This window comes from Myiozetetes cayanensis, unplaced genomic scaffold (genome assembly GCF_022539395.1).
Source record: "Myiozetetes cayanensis isolate MyiCay16 unplaced genomic scaffold, myiCay2020 scf121, whole genome shotgun sequence".
Classification (NCBI taxonomy): Eukaryota; Metazoa; Chordata; class Aves; order Passeriformes; family Tyrannidae; genus Myiozetetes; species Myiozetetes cayanensis.
Window position 1 is genome coordinate 20,159 of NW_026086838.1, and position 19,364 is coordinate 39,522.

At 53.0% G+C, this 19,364-nt stretch overlaps 1 protein-coding gene across 1 annotated transcript; it reads left to right on the forward strand.

The window, feature by feature from the left end:
* Nucleotides 1–215: 215 nt before the first annotated feature.
* Nucleotides 216–19,144, forward strand: LOC126635945 (TOX high mobility group box family member 4-like). Its single transcript, XM_050307618.1, is given in 12 exon segments — nt 216–520; nt 2,280–2,348; nt 3,789–4,010; nt 7,253–7,327; nt 7,329–7,650; nt 7,978–8,183; nt 8,185–8,220; nt 8,554–8,598; nt 10,567–10,638; nt 11,959–12,015; nt 13,273–13,481; nt 18,290–19,144. Coding segments are annotated over 12 exon segments (1,383 nt in total). The 5' UTR covers nt 216–514; the 3' UTR covers nt 18,354–19,144.
* The last annotated feature ends 220 nt before the right edge of the window (nt 19,145–19,364 follow it).

The window sequence follows — 19,364 nt, forward strand, 5'->3', positions numbered from 1 at the left end:
TCCCCCTCGCCCCCCTCCCCTCCCCTCTCCCCTCCCCTCCCCCGCCGTCGCCGCCGATGACGCACCGCCCGCGCCGCCGCGCGCCCGCCGCTTCCGCCCGGCCAGGCCACGCCCCTCCTCCCTCCCCGCTTCCGGCGGCGCTCCCTCCGCTCCGCCCCCCTTCTCTCTATGGTGCCTCCCCTTTCCGCCCCCAGCGCTTCCGGGCGGCGCTCTGTCCTCCAACCGCCCGGCGGTCCTCCAACTCACCGTGCCCTGCCCCCCGCGCCGTTAAACCCCTGTAAAGGGGGTAAAAATCGCCTTTAAATTACACACACACACCCCCCTAACAACGAGAGGGGATCGGAGTTACCGCGGAGACATCCCCTGCCTTCCCCCGCACCGGCGTCCGTCTCGGTGGTGGCCCCGGCGGAAGGGGCGCCGTGAGGGGAGAAGGAAGGGCGGGACTTGAGGATCGGCGGACGGAGAGGAGGGGGGAGAGGAGAGGCAGGGAGAGAGAGAGAGAGAGAGCGGCGAGATGGAGGTGAGGGGGAGAGTGTGAGGGGAAAACGGGGGAGAAAGGGGAGATGAGGGGGTGGGAGGTGTGAGGGGAAAGCGGGAGGTGAGGGGGTGGGAGAGTGTGAGGGGAAAGAGGGGAAAAGAGGGGAATAAGGGGGCTGGGAGGAGTGTGAGGGGAAAGTGGAAATAAGGGGCTGGGAGGAGAGGGGAAAAGAGGAAAAAGAGGGAAATAAGGGGTGTGGGGAGTGTGAGGGGGAAAGGGGGAAAAGAGGGAAATAAGGGGGTGTGAGGGAGGGAAAAGTGGGAAAAGAGGGAATAAGAGGTGGGAGTGTGAGGAAAAGTGGAAATAAGGGGGCTGGGGAGTGTGAGGGAAAAGAGGAAAAAGAGGAAATAAGGAGGCTGGGAGTGTGAGGGAAAAGAGGAAAAAGAGATAAGGGACTAAAGAGGAGAGGTTGTGAAGGGAGTGTGAGGGAAAAGAGGGGAAAGGGAAATAAAGAGGTCTGGGATAAGTGTGAGGAGAAAAGAGCAAAGAGGAAAATAAGGAGGCCTATGTGAGGGAAAAGAGGGCAAAAAAGAGGAAAATAAGGAGGCCTGGGGGAGTGTGAGGGGAAAAAGAGAGAAATAAGGAGATCTAGGGGAAAAGAGGGCAAAAAAAAAGGTTATGAAGGGAGTGTGAGGGAAAAACAGGGGGGAAAAGGGGAAATAAAGAGGTCTGGGATAAGCGTGAGGAGAAAAGACAGAGAAAAAGGGGTCTGGAATGAGTGTGAGGAGAAAAGAGGGAAAAAAGAGGGAAAGTGGGAGGAGGAAGGGGAAAAAGAGGAAATAAGGATGAGGGAAAAAGGAAAAAAGAAGGTTATGAAGGGAGTGTGAGGGAAAAACAGGGGGGAAAAGGGGAAATAAAGAGGTTTGGGATAAGCGTGAGGAGAAAAGACAGAGAAAAGGGGGTCTGGGATGAGTGTGAGGGGAAAAGAGGCAAAAAAGAGGGAAATAAGGGGGGGTGTGGGAGAGTGTGAGGGGAAAAGAGGGGAAAAAGAGGGAAATAAGGAGATCTAGGGAAAAAGAGGGAAAAAAGAAGGTTATGAAAGGAATGTGAGGGAAAAAAGAGGGGAGAAGAGAGATAGAAGGGGTTCTAAGGTGAGTGTGAGGGGAAAAGAGAAAAAAATGGGAAAAAAAGGAGAAAAAAAGGGGTCTGAGGAGAAAAGAGAGGGGAAAGGGGGTCTGAGTTGAGTGTGAGGGGAAAAAAAGGGGGAAAATGAAGGGAAGGGGGTCGAGGGGGGAAAGTGTGAGGGGAAAATGGGGGAAAAAGGGGGTGCAGAAGGATTTTGGGAGGAAATGTGAGGGGAAAATGAGAGAGAAAGGCGGGAAAATGAGAGAGAAAGGCAAGAAAATGAAGGAAAAAAGTGGGAAAAGGGAGTCTTGGAGGGGTTTTGGAGCGAAGGGGGGACGAGTGTGAGGGAAAAAAGTGGGAAAAATGAAGGAAAGGGGGTCGAGGGGGAAAAATGTGAGGGGAAAAGGGGGCGCAGAGGGATTTGGGGGGGAAATGTGAGGGGAAAATGGGGGGAAAAGGCAGGAAAATGAAGGAAAAAGGTGGGAAAAGGGAGTCTTGGAGGGGTTTTGGAGTGAAGGGAGGGCTGAGCGTGAGGGGAAAAATGAAGGAAAGGGGGTCAAGGAGGGGAAATGTGAGGGGAAAACGGGGTGAAATGGGGGAAAATGGGGGGAAATGGGGGAAAATGGGTGAGGGGGGTCCCAAACTGCCCCAAATTTATCCATTTTTTTTCCCCCAGTTCCCAGGAGGCAGCGACAACTACCTGGCCATCACCGGGGCCGCTCACCCCTTCCTCAGCGGGGCCGAGGTGAGGAGCTGGACCCCAAATTTGGGGGGCAAAAACGGGGTTTGGGGGGCGGAACGGGGCTCAAAGTGGCTTGGAATGACCCTAAAATAGTCCTAAAGTGACTTAAATGGTCCAAAAATGGCTTTAAGTGATCCCAAAGTGGCTTAAAGTGGTTCAAAAACGGTCCTGAAGTGACTCAAGTGGTCCAAAAATGGCTTTAAGTGATCCCAAAGCAGCTTAAAATGACCCTAAAATAGTCCTAAAGTGACTCAAATGGTCCTAAAATGGCTTTAAGTGATCCCAAAGTAGCTTAAAATGACCCTAAAATGCTCTTGAAGCGACCCCAAATGATCCTAAAACGACTCAAAATGGGCCCAAAAATGCAGTTTGAAATGTTTTGTGTCTGTTTTTTGGTGTGAAAAGGGGTGATTTTGGCCAGAAAGGCTGATTTTTGGGGGGAAAAAGGCTGATTTGGGGCAAAAAATGTCTGATTTGGGGGCAAAAAGGGACAGTTTGGGGCAAAAAAGGCTGAATTTGGAGCAAAAAGACTCGTTTTGGGGTGAAAAGGGCTGATTGTAAGGTGAAAATGGTTGATTTTGAGGTATGAAAGGCCAATTATGGGTGTAAATGGTCTTTTAGGGGCTGAAAAGGCTGGTTTTGGGGTGAAAAAGGCTAATTTTGGGGGTAAAAAGGCTGGTTTTGGGGTGAAAAAGGCTGATTTTGGGGTGAAACGGGCCGATTTGGGGGCAAAAAAAGCATTTTTTAGGGTGAAAAAGGCTGATTTGGGGGGTAAAAAGGCTGGTTTTGGGGTGATAAAGGCTAATTTTGGGGGTAAAAAGGCTGGTTTTGGGGTGAAAAAGGCTGATTTGGGGGGCAAAAAGGCTGATTTTGGGGGTAAAAAGGCTGGTTTTGGGGTGATAAAGGCTGGTTTTGGGGTGAAAAAGGCTGATTTGGGGTGAAAAGGGCTGGTTTTGGGGTGATAAAGGCTGATTTTCGGGGGTAAAAAGGCTGGGTTTGGGGTGAAAAGTGCTGATTTTGGGGTGAAAAAGGCTGATTTTGGGGTGATAAAGGCTGATTTTGAGGGTAAAAAGGCTGGTTTTGGGGTGAAAAAGGCTGGTTTTGGGGTGATAAAGGCTGTTTTTGGGGTGAAAAGGGCCGATTTTGGGGGGTAAAAACAATGGTTTTGGGGTGATAAATGCTGATTTTGGGGTGAGAAAGGCTAATTTTGGGGGAAAAAAAGCATATTTGGGGTGAAAAAGGCTGATTTGGGGTTAAAAGTCTGGATTTGGGGTGATAAAGGCTGGTTTGGGGTGAAAAAGGCTAATTTTGGTGGAAAAAAAGCATATTTGGGGTGTTAAAGACAGTTTTTGGCCGATTTTCAGGCAAAAAAAGCACATTTGGGGTGAAAAATGATGAATTTAACGGGAAAAAGATGTAACTTGGTGCATTTCCACCCCCAAGACGTTCCACACCCCCAGCCTGGGGGACGAGGAGTTCGAGATCCCGCCCATCCCGCTGGAGTCCGACCCCTCCCTGGCCGTGGTCGGGCACTTCGAGGACCTGGCCGAGCCGGGGGGGCCCCCAGAGCCCCCCTTTGCACCCCCCTACGGCGTGGGGGGGCTGGAGCTGCCCGTGGGGCTCCCCCCGGGCATCATCGAGCAGTCAGGGGGGCTGCTCAACATGGTGAGTGCCAAAATTGGGGGAAAACACCCAAAAATGGGAGAAAAACACCCCAAAAATGGGGGGAAACACCCCAAAAAGGGGGGAAAAACACCCCAAAAAATGGGGGGGAAAAACACCCCAAAAATGGGGGGAGGGGCTGGAGCTGCCCGTGGGGCTCCCCCCGGGCATCATCGAGCAGTCAGGGGGGCTGCTCAACATGGTGAGTGCCAAAATTGGGGGAAAACACCCCAAAAATGGGGGGAGAAACACCCCAAAAATGGGGAAACACCTCAAAAATGGGGAAACACCCCAAAATGGGGGCTGCTCAACATGGTGAGTGCCAAAATTGGGGAAAACACCCCAAAAATGGGGAAAACACCCCAAAAATGGAAACACCCCAAAAATGGGGGAAACACCCCAAAAATGGGGGGAAAACACCCCAAAAATGGGGAAAACACCCCAAAAATGGGGCTGGAGCTGCCCGTGAGCTCCCGGACATCATCGAGCAGTCAGGGGCTGCTCAACATGAGTGCAATGGGGAAAACACCCCAAAATGAGGGAAACACCCAAAAATGGGGGAAAACACCCCAAAAATGGGGGACACCCAAAAATGGGGGAAACACCCAAAATGGGGGGCTGGAGCTGCCCGTGGGGCTCCCCGGGCATCATCGAGCAGTCAGGGGCTGCTTAACATGGTGAGTGCCAAAATTGGGGAAAACAACCCAAAAATGAGGGAAAAACACCCAAAAATGGGGAAAACACCCCAAAAATGGGAAAAACACCCCAAAAATGGGGGAAACACCCAAAAATGGGGGAAAACACCCAAAAATGGGGGGAAAAACACCCCAAAAATGGGGGGGGCTGCTCAACATGGTGAGTGCCAAAATGGGGGAAAACAACCCAAAAATGGGGGAAAAACACCCTAAAAATGGGGGAGGACATCCCAAAAATGGGGAAAACACCCCAAAACTGGGGGGGGCTGGAGCTGCCCGTGGGGCTCCCCCCGGGCATCATCGAGCAGTCTGGGGGGCTGCTCAACATGGTGAGTGCCAAAATTGGGGGAAAAACAACCCAAAAATGAGGGAAAAACACCCAAAAAATGGGGGAAAAACACCCCAAAAATGGGGGAAAGAAACACCCCAAAAAATGGGGGGGAAACAGCCCAAAAATGGGGGCAAAGCACCCCAAAAATGGGGGCATCGAAATCACCCCAAAATGGGGAAACAGCCCAAAATGGGGAAACACCCCAAAAATGGGGAAAACACCCCAAAATGGGGGCTGGAGCTGCCCGTGAGGCCTCCTCGGGGCATCATCCCGAGCAGTCAGGGGCTGCTCAACATGGTGAGTGCCAAAATTGGGGGAAAACACCCCAAAAATGGGGGAGAAACACCCCAAAAATGGGGGGGGAAACACCCTAAAAATGGGGGGGGAAACACCCCAAAAATGGGGGAAAAACACCCCTAAAAATGGGGGAAAAACACCCCAAAAATGGGGGAAACACCCCAAAATGGGGAAAAACACCCCAAAAATGGGGAAAACAACCCAGAAATGGGGGCTGAGCTGCCTGCGAGCTCCCCCCGGGCATCATCGAGCAGTCAGGGGGGCTGCTCAACATGGTGAGTGCCAAAATTGGGGGAAAACACCCCAAAAATGGGGGAAAAACACCCCAAAAATGGGGGAAAAACACCCCAAAAATGGGGGCTGAGCGTTCATGGGCTCCCCCCGGGCATCATCGAGCAATCTGGGGGGCTGCTCAACATGGTGAGTGCCAAAAATGGGGGAAAACACCCCAAAAATGGGGGAAAAACACCCCAAAAATGGGGGGGACACCCCAAAAGTAACTGTGGGTGCAACAAAGAGGGGTCTGGGGGCACGGAGCTGATTTTGGGTGCAATAAAGAGGATTTTGGGGACACTGAGGGGACTCTGGGTGGGGTGACAGTGGGGTGACAGGGATGGCTCTGGGGACACTGAGGGTGGCTCTGGGGACACTGAGGGTGGCTCTGGGGACACTGGGGTGACAGTGGGGGTGACAGGGCTGGCTCTGGGGACACTGGGGTGACAGTGGGGGTGACAGGGCTGGCTCTGGGGACACTGGGGTGACAGTGGGTGCTCTGACAGGGATGGCTCTGGGGACACTGAGGGTGACACTGGGGACACTGAGGGTGGCTCTGGGGACACTGGGGGTGGCTCTGGGGACACTGGGGTGACAGTGGGAGTGACAGGGATGGCTCTGGGGACACTGAGGGTGGCTCTGGGGACACTGAGGGGACAGTGGGGGTGACAGGGATGGCTCTGGGGACACTGAAGGTGGCTCTGGGGACACTGGGGTGACAGTGGGGGTGACAGGGATGGCTCTGGGGACACTGAGGGTGGCTCTGGGGACACTGGGGTGACAGTGGGGGTGACAGGGATGGCTCTGGGGACACTGAGGGTGGCTCTGGGGACACTGGGGTGACCCTGGGGTGACAGGGATGGCTCTGGGGACACTGGGGTGGCTCTGGGGACACTGAGGGGACCCTGGGGTGACAGTGGGGTGACCCTGGGGTGACAGAGCTGGCTCTGGGGACCCTGGGGTGACAGTGGGGTGACAGGGCTGGCGGTGGGTGCTGACAGGGATGGCTCTGGGGACCTTGGGGTGACAGTGGGGGTGACAGGGATGGCCATGGGGACACTGAGGGGACAGTGGGGTGACGGGGATGGCTGTGGGGACACTGAGGGGGACCCCAGGGTGACAGTGGGGGTGACAGGGATGGCTCTGGGGACACTGAGGGGACTCTGGGGACACTGAGGGTGACAGTGGGGGTGACAGGGATGGCTCTGGGGACACTGGGGGTGACAGTGGGGTGACAGGGATGGCTCTGGGGACCCTGGGGTGACACTGGGTGCTCTGAGGGTGGCTCTGGGGGACACTGGGGTGACAGTGGGAGTGACAGGGATGGCCTCTGGGGACCCTGGGTGACAGTGGGTGACAGGGATGGCTCTGGGGACACTGGGGGCACACTGTGCTCTGAGGGTGGCTCTGGGGACACTGGGGTGACAGTGGTGTGACAGGGCTGGCTCTGGGGACACTGAGGTGACAGTGGGTGCTCTGAGGTGGCTCTGGAGACCCTTAAGACAGTGGGTGTGACAGGGCTGACTCTGGGGACACTGGGGTGACAGTGGGGTGACAGGGATGGCTCTGGGGACACTGGGGTGACAGTGGGGTGACCCTGGGGTGACAGGGCTGGCAGTGGGGTCTGACAGGACCGTGTCCCCCCCCAGGAGCTGGAGCACCCGATGGCGTCGCAGTTCGGGCGGCTCCCCGTGACCATCGAGGTGCCCATGGGCGCCCTGAGCCCGGGGGCTGCTGGACCTGGGGGCCCTCACCACCATCGACCAGTCCGAGCTCAGCTCCCAGCTGGGCCTCAGCCTGGGCGGCCCCGCCCCGGCCACGCCCGCCCCGGCCACGCCCGCCCAGGCCACGCCCGGCGCCGACCCTGAGCCCGCCCTGTCCCCGGGACCCTCCCCCCACGCTGCTGCCTCCCCACAGGACGACGAGGGAGACGAGTTCCGCAGGGTGAGACTCCTGAATCGACCAGATTACCCTGAAATCGGCCCCAGTTACCCCAAAATCAATCCCAGTTACCACAAAATCAACCGAAATTACCCCAAATTACCCCCAAATTGACTCAAATTACCCCAAAAACACCCCCAGTTACTCCAAAATCGCCCCAAATTACCCCCAAATTACTCCAAAATCGCCCCAAATTACCCCTAAATCACCCCAAATTACCCCAAAATCAACCCAAATTACCCCAGAATCAACCCAAATTACCCTCAAATCGGCCCCAATTACCCCAAAACAACCCAAATTACCCCCAAATCAACCCCAAATTACGGCCGCCCCGTCGCCGTCCCCGCCCCCATAATTAACATGCTTAATTAATCACTTGTCCCCCACAGCCCCCCATAATTAATGTGGTTAATTAATCATTTATTTCTTACAGCCCCCCGCGGCCGCCGCCTCATCGCCGTCCCCGCCCCTGCCGGCCCTCCCCAGCGGCGCGCGGCGGGCCGCCTCCCCGCGGAGCCGGCGCGGCGCCCCAAGCCCCCCAAGAAGGCGAAGAAGAAGAAGGACCCCAACGAGCCGCAGAAGCCGGTGTCGGCCTACGCCCTCTTCTTCAGGGACACCCAGGCCGCCATCAAGGGCCAGGAACCCCAACGCCACCTTCGGGGAGGTCTCCAAGATCGTCGCCTCCATGTGGGACTCGCTGGGGAGGAGCAGAAGCAGGTGGGGATGATGGGGGAGAATTTGGGGAGGGGTCTCAAGATCGTCGCCTCCATGTGGGACTCGCTGGGGAGGAGCAGAAGCAGGTGGGGATGATGATGGGGAATTTGGGGAGGGTCTCCCAAGATCGTCGCCTCCATGTGGGACTCGCTGGGGAGGAGCAGAAGCAGGTGGGGATGATGGGGGGAAATTTGGGAGGGGTCTCCAAGATCGTCTGCCTCCATGTGGGACTCGCTGGGGAGGAGCAGAAGCAGGTGGGGATGATGGGAGGGGAAATTTGGGGAGGGGTCTCAAGATCGTCGCCTCCATGTGGGACTCGCTGGGGGAGGAGCAGAAGCAGGTGGGGATGATGATGGGGAAATTTGGGGAGGGGTCTCCAAGATCGTCGCCTCCATGTGGGACTCGCTGGGGAGGAGCAGAAGCAGGTGGGGATGATGGGAGGAAATTTGGGGAGGGTCTCCAAGATCGTCGCCTCCATGTGGGACTCGCTGGGGAGGAGCAGAAGCAGGTGGGGATGATGGGGGAAATTTGGGGAGGGTCTCAAGATCGTCGCCTCCATGTGGGACTCGCTGGGGAGGAGCAGAAGCAGGTGGGGATGATGGGAGGAGATTTGGGGAGGGGTCTCCAAGATCGTCGCCTCCATGTGGGACTCGCTGGGGGAGGAGCAGAAGCAGGTGGGGATGATGGGGGGGGAAATTTGGGGAGGGGTCTCCAAGATCGTCGCCTCCATGTGGGACTCGCTGGGGAGGAGCAGAAGCAGGTGGGGATGATGGGGGGGGAAATTTGGGGAGGGGTCTCCAAGATCGTCGCCTCCATGTGGGACTCGCTGGGGAGGAGCAGAAGCAGGTGGGGATGATGGGGAAATTTGGGGAGGGGTCTCCAAGATCGTCGCCTCCATGTGGGACTCGCTGGGGGAGGAGCAGAAGCAGGTGGGGATAACGGGGGGGAGGGGAAGGGAGGGGAAATTTGGGGAGGGGTGAGGGTGGAGATGGTCAAGGTTGAAGGTTGAGGTTGAGAAGATCGAGGTTAAGAAAGTCAAGGTTGAGGTTGAGACATCAAAGTTGGGGAAGGTCAAGGTTGGAGAAGATCAAGGTTTGGGGAAGGTCAAGGTTGGAGAAGATCAAGATTGAAGGCTGAGGTGGAGAAGTCGAGGTTGAGGTCAAGGTAAAGAAGGTCAAGGTTGAAGGCCAAAGGATGAAGAAGGTCAAGGTTGAAGGTCAAGGTTGGAGAAGGTGAAGGTTGAAGGTGAAGGTTGAGAAGATCAAGATTGAAGGTTGAGGTGGAGAAGGTCAAGGTTGAAGGTCAAAGGTTGGAGAAGATCAAGATTGAAGGTTGAGGTGGAGAAGATCAAGGTTGAAGGTCAAGGTTGTTGAAGGTCAAGGTTGAGAAGATCAAGGTTGAGAAGTTTGAAGTGGAGAAGATCAAGGTTGAGAAGATCAAATGTTGGAGAAGGTCAAGGTTGAGGAAGGTTAAGGTTGAGAAAGTCAAAGGTTAAGAAGGGTCAACATTGTGAGTCAAGAAGGGAAGAGAGTGGAGACCCCAAAACCCACCAGGGATTAAAGACCCAGGGAGCAGGAACCTCAACTTTGGGGAAAACCCCCAAATTAGGGGGAAAAATTAATTAATTGGGGTGGAAACCCCCAAATTGGGGGGGGGGAAATTAATTAATTCGGGTGGAAACCCCCAAATTTGGGGGGGAAAATTAATTAATTGGGGTGGAAACCCCCAAATTGGGGGGGGGAAATAAATTAATTTGGGGGGGGAAAAATGAATTAATTCGGGTGGAAATCCCCAAATTTGGGGGGGAAAAATGAATTAATTGGGGTGGAAACCCCCAAATTTGAGCGTAAAATTAATTAATTCAGGTGGAAACCCTCAAATTGGGAGGATAAATTAATTAATTGGGGTGGAAACCCCCAAATTGGGGGGGGAAAAATTAATTAATTGGGGTGGAAACCCCCAAATTTGGGGGGGAAAATTAATTAATTGGGGTTGAAACCCCCAAATTTGGGGGGAAAAATTAATTAATTGGGGTGCAAACCCCCAAATTGGGGGGGGGGAAATTAATTAATTGGGGTGGAAACCCCCAAATTTGGGGGAAAATTAATTAATTGGGGTGGAAACCCCCAAATTGGGGGTTTTGGGGCCGGAGCTCGAGCGACGCCGACGGGCACGGACACCCCAAAACCGGAGCTGGGGGGGTCCCAAATCCCCCCCCCCGGACCTCAGACCCCTCCAAAACCTCGTGGGTGACCCCCCTGGTTCCGGAACTTTCCCAAAATCCCTGTTTTTATCCCCAAACCCGCAGGTTTACAAGCGCAAGACGGAGGCGGCCAAGAAGGAATATCTGAAGGCGCTGACGGCCTATCGGGCCACCCTGGTACCCAAACACCCCCCAAAATCAGAGGGGGCCTAAAATGTTGGGGGTCCTAAAATCATTGGGAGGGTCTTAAAATTATCAGGGGGTCTAAAATCATGAGGGCTCTTAAAATTCCTAAAATCTTGGGGGGTCCTAAAATCATGAAGGGATCCTAAATTATGGGGGAGTGGCTGAGTTATGGGGGGTCCCTAAAATCATGGGGGTCTAAAATCATGGGGGGTTCTAAAATTATGGTAGAGGTCCTAAAATAATTGGGGGTCCTAAAATTCCTAAAATCATGGGGGTGTCCTAAAATCATGAGGGATCCTAAATTATGGGGTTGGCTGAGTTATGGGGGGTCTTAAAATCATGGGGGCTTGTAAAATTATGGGGGTCCTAAATTATGGGGGGTCTTAAAATCATGGAGGGTCTTAAAATGATGGGGAGGGGTCTAAAATTATGGGAGTCCTAAAATTATGGGGGTCCTAAAATCATGGGAGGGGTCTAAAATCATGAGGAGGTTCTTAAATTATGGGGGTGGTCTAAAATTATGGGGGGCCTAAAATTATGGGGGTCTTAAAATCATGGGGGTCCTAAAATCATGGGGAGGGTCTTAAGTTGGGGAGGTTTCCTATATTAAGGGGGTCCTAAAATCTTAAAGGGGGTCCTAAAATCATAGGGGGTCCTAAATTATGGGAGGTTCCTAAAATCAAAGGGGAGTCTAAAATCATGGGGGGTTAAAATTATGGGGAGGGGTCTAAATTGGGGAGGGGCCTAAAATTGGGGGAGGGGCCTAAATCGGGGAGGGCTTAAAATCAGGGGAGGGGCCTAAATCACAGGGGAGGGTCTAAATCACAGGGGAGGGCCTAAAATTGGGAGGAGGGGCCTAAAATTGTGGGGAGGGGCTTAAAATTGGGGGAGGGGCCTAAAATTGTGGGGAGGGGCTTAAAATTGGGGGAGGGGTCTAATTGATGGGGAGTGGTCTAAAATCGGGGAGGGGTCTAAAATTGGGGGAGGGCCTAAATCATGGGGAGGGGCCTAAAATTATGGGGAGGGGCCTAAATCATAGGGAGGGGCCTAAAATCAGGGGAGGGGCCTAAAATTGGGGGAGTGGCCTAAAATTGAGGGGAGGGGCCTAAATCACAGGAGGGGCCTAAAATTGGGGGAGGGGCTTAAAATTGGGGGAGGGGCCTAATTGGTTGGGAGGGGTCTAAAATCATGGGGAGGGTCCTAAAATCCTTGGGAAGGTCCCAAATTCTGGGGAGGGGCTGCCCAAAGTGGACGTGGCCTCTGTTTTTGGGGTTAATTCTCTTGCTTTTTTTTTTTTGTGCTGCTTTTCAGACGTCGTCGGAGCCCCCGAGCCGGAGCCCAGCCCCACTCCCCTCCCCCAACAACCCCCACCCTCCTCCTCATCATCATCATCATCACCACCCCCTCCCACGAGCTCTGCCACCCTCCTCCTCCTCCCCACCCCAACCCCCACCCCCACCCCCATCACCAAAATCCTCATCCCCAAAACCCTGCTGCCCCCGCCGCGGTGGGGAGGGGCGACTCCCGGGGTGGGGGGTGGGGGTGGGGGTGGGGAGGGGTGGTGGCCGTCATCCCAGCGGCTGTGGTTGCCCCGGGGTTCTGATGGTCCTAACGTGACCCCGGCCCGGGCGGTCCTGGCAGCGACCACCACGGCCCCCTGCCCCGCCTGCAGCCCCCTGCAGCAGATGCCCTCCCCGCCCCTCCCCCAGCTGGCCGTGCTGAGGCCCCCCGCCCCCTGCAGGCCATGCAGGCCCCCTAGCTGCGGCCCCCAGAACCCCCCGCTGCAGATCAAGATCCTGCCCCCTGCAGATCCAGTCCCTGCACCTCGCCCCCTGTGCCCACCCCCACCCCCTGTGCCCACCCCCACCCCCTGTGCCCACCCCCACCCCCCTGTGCCCACCCCACCCCACCCCCCAGCCGGGCAGCCCCGCCCCTCAGAGCGACCCCCCACCCCAGAACCACGAGGGGACGTGGAGATGGGGGACGTCGTGCCCGAGGTGAGGGGGCAGCGAGGAGGGTTTGGGGGTTTGGGGGATTTGGGGGACATTGAGGGGTTTGGGGGTTCAAAGGGGGACATTTCAGCCCAAAAAATCAGAATTCCTCTCAAATTCAACCTTTTCCAACTCCAAAACTGGGAATTCTGGGCTCCATTCCAGCCCCAAAAATCAGAATTCCCGCCAATTCCAGCCCCAAAACTCGGAATCCCTGTCAATTCCAACCCCAAAAATCAGAATCCCCATCAATTCCATCCCCAAAAATCGGAATGCCCGTCAATTCCAACACCAAAAATCAGAATTCCCCATCAATTCTAGCCCCAAGAATCAGAATTCCCATCAATTTCAACTGTTTTCAACCCCAAAATTTGTAATTCCAGGCTCCATTTCAGCCCCCAAAATTGGAACCTCTGTCAATTTCAACCCCAAAAATCAGAATTCCCGTCAATTCCATCCCCAAAAATCGAAATTTCTTCCAATTCCATCCCCAAAAATCAGAATTCCCGCCAATTTCAGCCCCAAAAATCAGAATTTCCGTCAATTCCGGCCCAAAAAATTGGAATTCCCTGTCAATTCCATGCCCAAAAATCAACATTTCCATCAATTCCATCCCCAAAAATGAACATTTTTGTCAACTTTATCCCTCTCCAACCTCGAAATTCATGATTTCTGCTGCCAGGTGGAGTCCCCCCCCGGTGTGGAGGTGCTGGGGGGGTCCCCGGGGCGTGCGGGGTCCCCCCGGTGCCGCTGCGTCCGCGCCGGCTGCGCCAACGCCCCCGTGCCCAGCCCCGACTGGGACCTCGAGTTCTGCAGCAGCGACTGCGTCGTCAGGCACTGCCGGTGGGTGACTACCCCAAATTCCCCTTTTGGGGGGGTTTTTGGGGTTTTGGGGCTTTTTGGGGTTTTTTGGGGTGTTTTGGGTTTTTTTAGAGTGTTTTTGGGGTGTCTTTTGGGGTGTTTTTGGGGGGTTTTTAGGGTGTTCTTAGGGTGTTTTTAGGGTGGTTTTTGGGGGTCTTTTTGGGGTGTTTTTTGGGGGGCTTTTTGGGGTGTTTTTTGGTTGTGTTTAGGGTGTTTTTTGGGGTGTCTTTGGGCTGGTTTTGGGGGTTTTTCTGGGGTCCTTTTGGGGTGTTTTGAGATCTTTTTGGGGTCTTTCTATTGGGGTTTTTTGGGGTCTTTCTTTGGGGTTTTTTTGGGGTCTTTTTTTGGGGTCTTTTTGGGGTCTTTTTGGGGTCTTTTTTTGTGTTTTCTGGGGGGCTTTTGGGGTGTTTTTTGGGTTCTTTTTGGGGCTTTTGGGGGGCTTTCTTTTGGGGTCTTTGGGGTGTTTTCTGGGGTGTTTTTAGGGTGTTTTTTGGGGTGTTTTTGGGGTGGTCGTCAGGCACTGCCGGTGGGTGCCTGTCCCAAATCACTGCTTTTTGGGGGGGCTTTTTGGGGGGTTTTTGGGGTGTTTTTAAGGTGGTTTTTGGGGTTTTTTTGGGGTGTTTTTAGGGTGGTTTTAGGGTGGTTTTAGGGTGTTTTTGGGGTGTTCGTCAGGCACTGCCGGTGGGTGGCTGATCCAAATTCCCCTTTTTTGGGGGGTTTGGGGTGTTTTTGGGGTCTTTCTGGGGTCTTTCTATTGGGTTTTTTTGGGGTCTTTCTGGGGTCTTTCTATTGGGTTTTTTTGGGGTCTTTTTTGGGGTCCTTTTGAGGTCTTTTGGGGTCTTTTGGGGATTTTGGGGTTTTTAGGGTGTTTTTAGGTTGTTTTTGGGGTGTTTTTTGGGGTCCTTTGGGGGTCTTTTTAAGGTCCTTTTGGGGTCTTTTTCGGGGTGCTTTTGGGGTTGTTTTGAGATCTTTTTGGGGTCTTTCTTTGGGGTTTTTTTGGGGTCTTTTTTTGGGGTCTTTCTGGGGTCTTTCTTTGAGGTCTTTTTGGGGTCTTTTTTGGGGTTTTTTGGGGTTTTTTTGGGGGTGTTTTAAGGGTGTTTTTAGGGGGTTTTTTGGGGTTTTTTTAGGGGTCCTTTTGGGGGTTTTTTTGGGGTATTTTTTGGGGTCTTTTTGGGGTTTTTCCTTTTGGGGGCTTTTGGGGGTCTTTTTAAGGTCCTTTTGGGGTCTTTTTGGGGGTCCTTTTGGGGTCTTTTGGGGGCTTTTTGGGGTCTTTCTTTTGGGGGTTTTTTGGGGTTTTTCTGGGGTTCTTTTGGGGTCTTTTGGGGGCTTTTTGGGGTCTTTCTTTTGGGGGTTTTTTGGGGTTTTTCTGGGGTCTTTTTGGGGGCTTTTTGGGGTCTTTCTTTTGGGGGTCTTTCTTTTTGGGGTCCTTTTGGGGGTTTTGGGGTCTTTTTGGGGTGGTTTTAGGGTGTTTTTAGGGTGTTTTTGGGGTGTTTTTTGCTGGTGTTTTTGGGGGGTTTTTTTGGGGGCTTTTTGGGGTGTTTTTAGGGTGTTTTTTGGGGTGTTTTTGGGGTGTTTTTAGGGTGTTTTTTGGGGTTTTTTGGGGTCTTTTTGGGGGTGTTTTTGGGGTGTTCGTCAGGCACTGCCGGTGGGTGACTACCCCAAATCCCCCTTTTTGGGGGGCTTTTTGGGGTTTTGGGGGGGTTTTGGGGTGGTTTTAGGTGTTTTTAGGGTGTTTTTGGGGTCTTTTGGGGGTCTTTTGGGGTGTTTTTGGGGTGTTCGTCAGGCACTGCCGATGAATTATTCCAAACCCCTTTTGGGGGCTTTGGGGGTTTGGGGGTTTGGGGGTTTTTGGGTTTTTTTGGGGTGGTTTTGGGGTTTTCTGAGGTTCTTTTGGGACTTTTTTGAGGTGTTTTTTGGGGTGTTTTGGGGGTTTAATGGGGTCCTTTAAGGGTTCTTTTGGGGTCTGTTGGGGATTTTGGGGGTTTTTTTGGGGTTTTTTGGGGGTTTTTTGGGGTGTTTTGGGGCTTTTTTGGGGTGTTTTTAGGGTGGTTTTGGGGGGGTTTTGGGGTGGTTTTAGGGTGTTTTTAAGGGTCTTTTTGGGGTGTTTTTGGGGTGTTCGTCAGGCACTGCCGGTGGGTGGCTGTCACAAATTCCCCTTTTTGGGGGGTTTTTGGGGTGTTTTGGGGGTTTTTTGGGGTGTTTTTAGGGTGTTTTTTGGGGGGTTTTCTGGGGTCCTGTTGAGGTCTTTGGGGGGGGTTTTGGATCTTTTTGGGGTCTTTTTAAGGTCCTTTTAGGGTCCCTTTAGGGGCTTTTTGGTGTTCTTTTTGGGGTCTTTTTGGGGTCTTTCTTTTGGGGGTTTTTTGGGATTTTTCTGGCATCTTTTTGGGGTTTTTCTATTGGAGTTTTTTGGGGGGTTTTTTGGGGTGTTTTTACGGTGTTTTTAGGGTCTTTCTTGGGGTCTTTTTTGGGGTCTTTTTGGGGCTTTTGGGGGTTTTTTTGGGGTCTTTGGAGTGTTTTTTGGGGTGTTTTTAGGGTGTTTTTTGGGGTGTTTTTGGGGTGGTCGTCAGGCACTGCCGGTGGGTGCCTGTCACAAATCCCTGCTTTTGAGGGGTTTTTGGGGTGTTTTGGGGGTCTTTTTGGGGGTTTTGGGGCTTTTTGGGGTGTTTTTTGGGGTGTTTTTTGGGGGCTTTTGGGGGCTTTTTGGGGTGTTTTTGGGGTGCGTTGTCAGGCACTGCCGGTGGGTGGCTGATACAAATCACACTTTTTGGGGGGGTTTTGGGGGATTTTGGGGCTTTTTGGGGTTTTTTGGGGTGTTTTTTGGGGGCTTTTGGGGGCTTTTTGGGGTGTTTTTGGGGTGCGTCGTCAGGCACTGCCGGTGGGTGACTACCCCAAATTCCCCTTTTTGGGGGTTTTTTGGGGTGTTTTTGGGGTTTTTTTGGGGTTTTGGGGGGTTTTTTTGGGGTGTTCTTAGGGTGGTTTTAGGTTGTGTTTAGGGTGTTTTTTAGGGGTTCTTTTGGGGTCTTTTGGGGGCTCTTTTGGGGGTCCCTTTGAGGTCTTTTTGGGGTCTTTTTTGGGGTCCTTTTGAGGTCTTTTGGGGATTTTGGGGTTTTTAGGGTGTTTTTAGGTTGGTTTTGGGGTGTTTTTTGGGGTCCTTTGGGGGTCTTTTTAAGGTCCTTTTGGGGTCTTTTTCGGGGTGCTTTTGGGGTTGTTTTGAGATCTTTTTAGGGTCTTTCTATTGGGGTTTTTTGGGGTCTTTCTTTGGGGTTTTTTTGGGGTCTTTTTTTGGGGTCTTTTTGGGGTGTTTTTTGGGGTCTTTTTGGGGTGTTTTTAGGGTTTTTTGGGGGGTTTTTAGGGTGTTTTTGGGGTGTTTTGGGGCTTTTTTAGAGTGTTTTTAGGGTAGTTTTGGGGTGTTTTTAAGGGTCTTTTTGGGGTGTTTTTGGGGTGGTCGTCAGGCACTGCCGGTGGGTGGCTGATCCAAATCTCTGCTTTTTGGGGGGGTTTTGGGGTTTTTTGGGGTGTTTTGGGGGTTTTTAGGGTGGTTTTAGGGTGTTTTTAGGTTGTGTTTAGAGTGTTTTTTGGGGGCTTTTTGGGGTGTTTTTAGGGTGTTTTTTGGGGTGTTTTTAGGTTGTTTATTGGGGTCTTTTTGGGGTTCTTTTGGGGGCTTTTTTGGGGGCTTTTGGGGTGTTTTTAGGGTGTTTTTTGGGGTGTTTTTTGGGGTTTTTTTAGGGTTTTTGGGGGGTTTTTTTGGGGGTGTTTTTAGGGTGTTTTTTGAGGTCTTTTGGGGGTGTTTTTAGGGTGTTTTTTGGGGTTTTTTTGGGGTCCTTTGGGGTTGTTTGGGGTATTTTTGGGGTCTTTTGGGGTTTTTCTTTTGGGGCCTTTTGGGGGTCTTTTAAGGTCCTTTTGGGGTCTTTTTGGGGTCCTTTGGGGTTGTTTGGGGGCTTTTTGGGGTCTTTCTTTGGGGGTTTTTGGGGTTTTTCTGGGGTTCTTTTGGGGTCTTTTGGGGGCTTTTTGGGGTCTTTCTTTTGGGGGTCTTTCTTTTTGGGGTCCTTTTGGGGGTCTTTTGGGGTCTTTTTGGGGTGGTTTTAGGGTGTTTTTTGGGGTGTTTTTGGGGTGTTCGTCAGGCACTGCTGGTGGGTGCCTGTCCCAAATCCCCCTTTTTTGGGGGCTTTTTGGGGTTTTGGGGGGTCTTTTTTGGGTTTTTTTAAGGTGTTTTTTGGGGTGTTTTTGTGGTGTTTTTAGGGTGTTTTTTTGGGGTCTTTTTGGGTTGTTTTCAGGGTGGTTTTAGGGTGTTTTTGGGGGCTTTTTGGGGGCTTTCTTTTGGGGTCTTTTTAAGGTCCTCTTGGGGGCTTTTTGGGGGTTCTTTTGGGGTTGTTTTGGGGGCTTTTTGGGGTGTTTTTGGGGGCTTTTTGGGGGTCCTTTTGGGGGCTTTTTGGGGTCTTTCTTTTGGGGTTTTTTTGGGGGGGTTTTTGGGGTCCTTTTGGGGGTCTTTTGGGGGCTTTTTGGGGTGTTTGTCTATCCCAAATCTCGCTTTTTGGGGTCTTTTGGGTTCTTTTTGGGGTGTTTCTGGGGTCCTTTTAGGGGTCTTCTGGGGGCTTTTTTGGGGTATTTGTAGAGTCCTTTTTGGGGTTCTTTTGGGGGTCTTTTTGGGGTCATTTGGGGTGTTTTTGGGGTGTTTGTCGGGCACTGACGATGCCTTTTCCCCCAAATCACCCTCCTGACCCCACCCCCGGCCCCTTTCCCGCTCCCAATTCCCAATTTTTGGGGTTGTTTCTCGGGGTGTTTCCTTTTAGGGACGTCTTCCTGGCCTGGCTCGCCGCCCGCAACGCCGGCAACAGCGTCGTCTTCGTCAAGTGACCCCCGGCACTGCTGGGGGTTTAGGGGGTCCCCTGAAGGATTTTGGGGTCCCCCCCAGCAGATTTCGGGGTCCCCCAAAGGATTTTGGGGTTCCCCTTAGCAGATTTCAAGGTCCCCTAAAAAATTTCAGGGTCCCCCCCAGCAGATTTTGGGGTCCCCCAAAGAATTTCGGGGTCCCCCCCAGCAAATTTCAGGGTCCCCCAAAGGATTTCGGGGTTTCCCTTAGCAGATTTTGGGGTCCCCCAAAGGATTTCGGAGTCCCCCAAAGGATTTAGGGGTTCCCCAAAGGATTTCAGGGTCCCTCAAATGATTTTGGGGTCCCCCCCTGGCAGATTTTGGGGTCTCACAGTGGATTTCGGGGTCCCCCAAAGAATTTTGGGGTCCTCCCCAGCAGATTTTGGGGTCCCCCAAAGAATTTTGGGGTCCCCCCCAGCAAATTTCAGGGTCCCCCAAAGGATTTCAGGGTCCCCCCCAGCAGATTTCGGGGTCCCCCAAAGGATTTTGGGGTCGCCCCCCGGCAAATTTTGGGGTCTCACAGCAGATTTCGAGGTCCCCCAAATGATTTTGGGGTCCCCTCCAGTAGATTTTGGGGTCCCCCAAATGATTTCAGGGTTCCCCCCAGCGGATTTCGGGGTCCCCCAAATGATTTCGGGGTCCCCCCCAAAGGATTTTGGGGTCTCACAGCAGATTTCGGGGTTCCCCAAATGATTTTGGGGTCCCCCTTAGCGGATTTTGGGGTCTCACAGCGGATTTTGGGGTCCCCCAAAGGATTTTGGGGTCTCACAGCGGATTTGGGGGGTGGGATTTTGGGGGTGGTTCTTGGTGGGGGGGTTTTTTTGGGGGGTTCTCTGTGCTCGTTTTGGGGTTGGAATTAAAGGGGTCGATCGGTGCAGACTTTTTTTTTATTTAATTAAAAAGGGGCGTTTTTGGGGTCGTTTCAGGGGTTTAGGGCGCGTTTTGGGGGGTTTGTGACACATTTTGGGGGTTTTATGACACATTTTAGGGGTTTTA